Source organism: Aptenodytes forsteri, unplaced genomic scaffold (genome assembly GCF_000699145.1).
Source record: "Aptenodytes forsteri isolate BGI_AS27 unplaced genomic scaffold, ASM69914v1 Scaffold54, whole genome shotgun sequence".
Lineage (NCBI taxonomy): Eukaryota > Metazoa > Chordata > Aves > Sphenisciformes > Spheniscidae > Aptenodytes > Aptenodytes forsteri.
This window is the reverse complement of record NW_008796044.1, coordinates 18,433,771-18,441,422: the sequence shown is the minus strand read 5'-3', so window position 1 is coordinate 18,441,422 and position 7,652 is coordinate 18,433,771. Positions and strand designations below refer to the sequence as shown.

The following is a 7,652-nucleotide window of genomic DNA, read 5'->3' as shown; positions in this document are numbered from 1 at the left end:
GGCAGGGGGGTTGGACTAGATGACCTTTAGAGGTCCCTTCCAACCCAAACTCTTCTATGATTCTATGAAACTGGTTATCAAAGTAGTCACAGGCAGGCAGACCATACAGGACCAAAGCGCTAATTGCGGCATGGCTGGCTTACACAGCAAGCTGGCAGCTGGAAAAAAAGGCTTAGGAGCAGCCTCACATCCTACACACATGCAGCCATCACCCATAATTCTATGGTATCTTTGCATTTACTCTGGCTTAGAAGGTTCAGCACCATAGTGGGCTGTGCAAATCCAACGTTTCCCAGCAGCGCACTGCAGCTGTGCCTCTTCGCACATCAAGTCGTGAGCCAGAGCAGGAGGTCAGGCCCAGATTCCTCTGCGTGCAGAATGGATTTTATCTGTATGTTCTGCACACAGTGTCCCCTTGCCTTTGGGGAACTTCCCTCCCCCCCTTACGCAGCAAATTAAATTCCTGCAGGATGCAAAAGCCCAACAGAGGCAAGAATCAGGTGAAAGAGAGTTATTTTGTGACTTATGGCTTTAGAAATGCACTCATGTTACCATTCACTTTTTTTCTGAAAACAAGTATGGCTTATTGTATGCTGAAGCAGTTTCAAGACATTTTACATGCATCTGTGTGTCACAAAGATTTAACGGGCCATCCGTGGCCAGAGACTCCTCTTGCCCGTCCCCATTCCCTGCAGTCAGTGATGCTGTCAGCTCCAGCCCATGGGACATTGGGGATCTGCTGCTGGGATGAACTGCCCACGCAGATACCAACGCTCATCTTACCATTTGCACATCCCACTGCCTTTCCAGGAGCGTGTTCGTTCTCCATAATTGGCATCAAAGTTCATCCTAAGAAGCTGGCAGGATGCGTTCACCAAAAAGTGCCTTTTTTATAAATGCTACTATTATGAAGTGCTACAGACTATCTGACGTAGGGCAAACTGTAATATAAAAAATTAATAATACTATCTTGCATGGCAAGGAAAGATGCACGCTTGTCTTTTTCAGTAGTTGTCCATGTCACCAAAGGCGTCGAGAGCTCTTTCCTCACCAGCAGCTCACATGACCAGAGCCAAGGTGCAGTGCTGAGGCTCTCTTGCTTTGACCAAGCCGTGCAAAGCCTTTAGATGAGAGCTGAATACCTGGCCCTGACACCAAGAAGCCCCTTGCCCTCGGCAGCTCTGCCTGCTGAGCCCGGCCAGGCTGCACGGAGCAACCCCCTCCCCGGGCAAACCACTCAGACAAAAGAGAAAATGGCTGTGTAAGGACAAAGACACAAAATCCAAGGAATCGCGTGGGAAGGTTTAAGCTTTTAGGGCTCTTGCAGTCCCAAAATGCTTGAGAGGATTTTTTTAAACCGATGCCCGAGGAGGGCTGGACCAGCAGCGCAGCAAAGCTCCCCGCAATGCTCTGCAGGCAGCAGGGCTGGGCTTTTCCCCACCGCCGCGTGCCGGAGCTCTTGGTTCTCAGCAGAAAGCTCTGGGTACACCATATCCTGAACATTTACTGGAATATAAGTGGGACCTGCCAGGCTCCTATCTGGTTACAAAGAAGGGCTGGGAGGAGCCAAGTCTGCCTTACAAATTCTAAGAAAAACACTTTTATTTTCTTTAAACCACAAGCATACATGTGGCTTTCTCCCCCAAACTTAACCTTTCTTGTTATTGTTGTTTTAATGATAGGCAGTTTATAGCAGAGTTTTAATTATAAACGCCATTTCCCCACCACTCACACAGCACACGGCGACGCTGGGGGACGGGTGAGGATGAGCTCACCAAGGCTGGATAAACACAGTGCGGGGCAGGCAGCCTCCAGCCTGGAATAAACTAGGCACGTAACCCTTCTCAAACCCCTGCAAGAGGCTGGGGAGGATGCTAACCCAAAGGATCTGCAGAAGACAGGACCAGGCTCACAGGACCCACAAGCCAGCAGCTGGAGAGGCCGTACGAGCTCAACAGGCGTCTCTGCAACATTTTGCAGAGCTGAGATTTTTGCTGGAGTCAGATGGGGACGCAGAGACATCTGTGTGCCCTGGGGAGCTCAGCACAGGTTTGCAGTCAGTGGCAAGGTGACATCTCCCGGGACATGAGGTGCTAGCGAGGACACAAGGGTCCAGCCCTTGCACCCCAGCCTCGAGCCCACCGTCTCATGGCACGGGTGCCACCACACAGCCCAGCCTTCTTCCCCCGGGCAAAGCGAGCCCGTCACCCTGGAGGCGACCCCGTCCCCAGGGAGTGAGCGTTTTCCCTCCAGCTGCCGGTCCCCACAGCTGCACCATGCACACAGGCAGCGAGCGCAGGCAGCAAGCGCGGGCAGCGAGCGCAGGCAGCACTCCTGCGCATGGCACCCGCTGCACCCCGGCACGCTCACACCTCCGCAGGCTGCTGGCCTGGGGCCGGGTGTTTGGAAACCTCTGCCAGAAAGGAACCTCCTGTAAATGATCTCGTAAATTTGGATATCCGAACGTACAAATATTTACAGAGGAAACTCCTGGAAGGGCTGTGTGCCAGCGGAGCAGCCCTGCCGGCGAGGTGCCCTGCCTCTGAGCACCGACAGCTGCCCACGGTCCTGCCCCTGCGCCTGGCAAACACCAGGCCGGGTGTTTGGAAACCTCTGCCAGAAAGGAACCTCCTGTAAATGATCTCGTAAATTTGGATATCCGAACGTACAAATATTTACAGAGGAAACTCCTGGAAGGGCTGTGTGCCAGCGGAGCAGCCCTGCCGGCGAGGTGCCCTGCCTCTGAGCACCGACAGCTGCCCATGGTCCTGCCCCTGCGCCTGGCAAACACCGGAGCTGCTCAGCACAAGTCCCCGGCGCGTGAGGGGAGCAGCCCAGACCATGACCTCCGCCGTGGGATACTGCTTACACAGCTGGGACAAGCACCGGCCAGCGCGGAGCAAGCCAGATTCATACGGGCAACCTGGAGATGACAGCGGGGAGAGAGGCCCCTGGGGAGGGACGAGGCACAGGAACGCCCGCGGCTCATCCGGGACCCAGCGTGCACAGCTGCATTAAGGCCTGCATTGGTGCTTTGCAAACTGCCCATGCCCATGTGCATTTTGTTCCAGATAAATATCAAGAATTCTTATTTTTATCTTAAATCGCCTTGCCAGGTGCTAGCCACCGAATCAGGGAGGATCTCTAAGGAGAACAGAAGTCACTCACTCCAAGCACTCCCCATCCAGCCCTATGTAAGGATCCCCTCACCGTGTCCTTTGCTGCCGTCCGTGGGCATCTCAAGTTTGCACTGTGAGATGAAAAGAAAACTTACCAGGACATTGTAGACCCTCAAGGATGAAGTCCACGCTCGTTTCCACAAACAGCCTTATTTTCTCTGTTTCATCCCATTACTTCATGGAAGGAAATATCTGTACAGACCTGTAAAAAATGCAAGAATTTGTGCGTGAGATCCTTCCTCCGGACCCGCCGTTCTCCCTCCCTCTGCGGCCGGAGACCTTAACGTCCCCATCGGCAGCTGGAGGGTCCCCCCGCTCCCCTCTCTCCGTGGCAATTTTTAGGACAATATCATCATTTTTATCTCATTTCCCTCTTTTCCTGGCTGGACTTTTCCTTGGCCACATCCTGGGGCTGCAGCACCACAGGGAGTGCAAGGCAGGCTGGGGGCTCTCCAGCTGCGGGGTTTGCCGGCTGCCAGCTCCCAGCCGCAACCAGGCAAGCACCGGGATTGCATATTACCGCAAATCTGCACCCACGCAATTTACTAATTAACCATCATTTACCGAGCAGGAAACAACAAAAATGAAGAATGTGAACCATTACAGCAAAGATTTCACTGGGACGAGGGCTTCTGCTATGCCAAGAGGTAACATTACCTTTTACCTCGTCCAAAAAAGGATAAAATAAAATAAATTTAAAAAGAAGGAAGGAGCTGGAGCTGAGGCATCCGTTCATACTTCATTCAAACCAATCTAAATATTTCTGTTACAAATCCCTACAGTATAAGCTCAGGAAAAAAAGCTGAGTAGGGAATGGGAATGATCATTTGGAAAAGCTGGATTTTGCAAGTCACACTGACGACAGCCGCAGCCCTCCGTGCATGCTGGCGGGGCTGCTAATTGCTCAGACTTCAGTTTTCCTGCCCACCCATGAGAGCGGTACAGGGTCCTCTCTGAGCACACAGTGCTAGAGAGCTGCCCTCCCAAAGCTTCTCTCCAACCAAATGGCCTCTTCCCTTGCCTCTTCCTGATAAATATGTTTAACAAGAACTTGAGCCAAGTTTTAATCGTTTTTCCGAGACTCATGTGATTAGCAAAGTAAGAAAAAAACAAACTCACGGGGGAAAAAAAAAGTAACCAGACAAATAGAAAGGTTAAATCTGCTGTGTTAGGTACAGGATACTGAGCAGAGGAGGGAGGTGGCCCAGACACCCCAGCCTGCAGCTGAGCCGCTCCCCTCCCGCAGTACAAGGCCAATAAAGAGCTTTTTTTGCCCCGGAGTTTCTAGTTGAAGTCTGGCATCGGTGACAGGGATGGAAAGCCAGTGCACGGTGGGCTGCATGACCAGATGCGGCATAACCATGAACCCACCGCCCCTGCCCAGCCTTTGCGCTGGCAGGCTCAGATCTTGGTTTAGCATGAAATTCACGTTAGCGCTGCAAACTAGGACAATCTAAGATGTGGCTCATGGCTACCGACGGGAGGTATTTTTTAGGATGAAGATCAGCCCTTTCTATTTCTCCACTATCCGCCTACGACGCGCCGGATAACGTGCCAGCCATGGCACACTGCTGGATGGGATGCTTTGGATCAGGGTTTTGCAACGCAGGCATCTGAAGTCTGCCTGTCCCTGGTTTAGCTCTCAAAATAATTCTTCATATGTCACTCCTTAAGTGTCTTGTCAAAACCACATGAGAAATTTTTAAATTAGAGCCAGAATTAAAACCCCAATCTCCTGTGTCCCATTCCAGCATCTTAACCAAAAGGCTGCCCTTCCTTTGATGTAAAATAAGGAAAAAATTGGTCTTTGCTTCCTAAAACATGGCTGTGGGGTTTCTTTGAAGGAGAGGGTACAAGGAGACACTTTTATTACACGCTGTACTGTTTCTTATAAACTCTTTATAAGCCAGGCTTCAGAACAAAACCATCCTGCTAACTTTCCTAGCAGCCTTGACATTATCTCTGACAACCTTTATTTTTTTCCTTTTCCTATTTTCCTTTTACATTTGTTGTTGGTTTATTTTTACTTTCAGTTCAACTCCAGCTAAGTGCGGAAAGCGTGGGAGAGGTGTATATAAAGAGCACCAAGTCTGGGCAGTACCTGGCGATGGACACCAATGGGCTGCTCTACGGCTCGGTAAGTAGGAGGTTTATGTGGGACCAGACACGGAGAGGGTTTGAGGTTTGCAGAAATCTCGTAGCTCTGAGTAATGCAAACCACAAGCAACAATTAGCCTCTGTTTGTTATTTTGGTAGCTGGACAGCCACTCTCCAGCCGGCTTTATTTGGGGGGGAAATAAATAAATAATCAAATAACACCATTTACCACCCTGCCTCAAACACTTGACAAATATCATATTCCATATCTAGAGCAGCAGCTGCTTTGCGTCCCCTTGGCAGCTGCCAGCTCTGCGAGCGGGGCCAGGGGGGGGACCCCGGCAGCGCAGGGCAGGTGCACCTCCAACCCAGCTCTTCCAGCTCCGGCAGCGCCTTGCTCACACCTCTGCCTGCCTCCTGCCGCCTCTCCACGGCTTTGCGAGGTGGTTCAGGGCTGCTAGCAGCCCCAGGCAATGGCCCACAGCCACTGAGCAAAGACCTCCCCGCATTTTTCCTCTGTATCCTGGTTGCACCGAGCCCTGTTGCTGGAGGCAGCAACAACATCCGTGACATCCCAGTGCGAGCGGGATTGTGCAAGGCAGGAGCTTACCCTCCCTGTGCCCAGGAGCTGTAGGGCACGGAGTCACCGAAAATAATCTGGTTCTTTGAGACTAGTCCCATTTATAGCAAAGTGTGTGACACGTAATCCTGGTCACAGGCTGCTTAGCCTCACCAAAGAGCTGGTTTGTTCCCTGTGCTCATGCCCCAAACCTGCAGTTGCCACTGCACAGGTTAGTGCCAGCACAGGAGCCAGTGCCAGGACCAGCTTACAGGTTACTGCCATAAAATGCCCAAGTCATGGACAAGTTACTGTAGGAGTAGCCCAGGGGACTAAATCAAGGCTACTTACCTCCACGCTTTAAATATGAACTTTACTGGGGCACGGAGATCTCAGAGGCGGGTCTGGATAGCATCCTAGCCAGGGAGTGCCCGACCAGATCGCTGCGTTAGGAACATGCATCCTTCTCCCTACGGCATCGCCCCATCTCACTGTCATTACCCGGGGCTCTCTTTCAGCAGTTACTGGGTGAGGAGTGCCTGTTCCTTGAAAGGATCGAAGAAAACCATTACAACACGTACGTCTCCAAAAAGCACGCGGATAAGAACTGGTTTGTTGGTCTGAAGAAGAATGGGAAGAGCAAGCTGGGGCCGCGGACTCACTATGGCCAGAAGGCGATCCTCTTCCTCCCGCTGCCCATCTCAGCCGACTAAGCCACATCCCAGGAGCTCAGAGACGACCTGAACCCCAAAACCCAACCATCACCTCCTCCTTTTCCCTCACTCTCTTTTTGGCTAGTATGACAGAGCCAAATGTTAGAGCTCCAAGCTTTAGGTAAAGGCTTTACCAAAAATAGACAAAGCAGAGCTCCTCCGCTCTGCACGAAGCTTTGCAGAGATGCGGGGAAAAGCCCTGACACCCCCCCAAGGTCCACCGGCACCCCCGCCTCCCCCTGCCCTCTGCCGTCTGTCGGCAACGCAGGGCCAGCTCGTGCAGTGGCCACACTGCAGCTCCCGGGGACATGCACAAACCTGCCTCGGGCAGGCACCCAGAAACATGGCCAAGGTTGCCCCAACGACACCCCGGATACCAGGGGAACGCACGCTTTTACTGTCCCCGGTCATTCTGAGGCAAAACCTCCCTGGGTACGCTGTATTAACATATTTATCCATCTGAGTATGTAGCTTCTAATATGCCCTTCAAGAAATTTCAGATTGCACCATCAGTCACGTTATCGAGTGCCAGCCTGGTTAAATGCTTGCAGATATCCTTAGCGTATAAAGTTAAACTATCATCAGCCAAAAGCTCCAAGCCCTAGACAACTTAGCCTCCCTTACAACATGAATATTGCTATATTTCATGCTAGTACCTGCCATATGTTATTTGTATTTATTTATTAAGTAAACCTGTCTCTTCAACAACATGTTCATAAGTAATTCTAGGCACCAAAGTCCCTTGACATTGTCCCAGTGAGAATGGGGCAGGGTGGGAGCAACTGAAGTCTGATGTTGAGGGTGTGATGGTGCAGCAGGAACGGCCCATATGACGGTGGCAGTGCATCACACCCCGTTCCCAGGGGGCTTCCTCCCACGCCCCCGGCATCTGGCTAAATGGGGCTCTAAAAACGACACTGGGGCCTCCTTGGTGACTCCCAAACCCTCCATGAAGCTGGGTTTCTCCTCTCCCGGCACGAAGCAGATCTCCCAAGCAGCTCAAGAGCCGCTCCTGCCAGGCGAGAGCAACATGGGAGCACCATGCTGCCATGCTCTACCCCGGCTCGTCTTCCCCCGTCCACCTCGGGCACTTGCAGACGCCTA

The 7,652-nt window shown here is 52.0% G+C and overlaps 1 protein-coding gene across 2 annotated transcripts in view; it reads left to right on the top strand.

Moving 5' to 3' along the window:
• The window catches only part of FGF1 (fibroblast growth factor 1), a 32,936-nt gene extending 25,680 nt beyond the window's left edge, over nt 1-7,256 (top strand). For both annotated transcript variants that reach the window (XM_009285953.1, XM_009285954.2), the window contains exons 3-4: nt 5,213-5,316; nt 6,354-7,256. In XM_009285953.1, the coding sequence (XP_009284228.1) occupies nt 5,213-5,316; nt 6,354-6,548 (299 nt within the window). In that variant the 3' untranslated portion in view covers nt 6,549-7,256. The remainder of the gene's footprint in view (nt 1-5,212; nt 5,317-6,353) is intronic.
• The last annotated feature ends 396 nt before the right edge of the window (nt 7,257-7,652 follow it).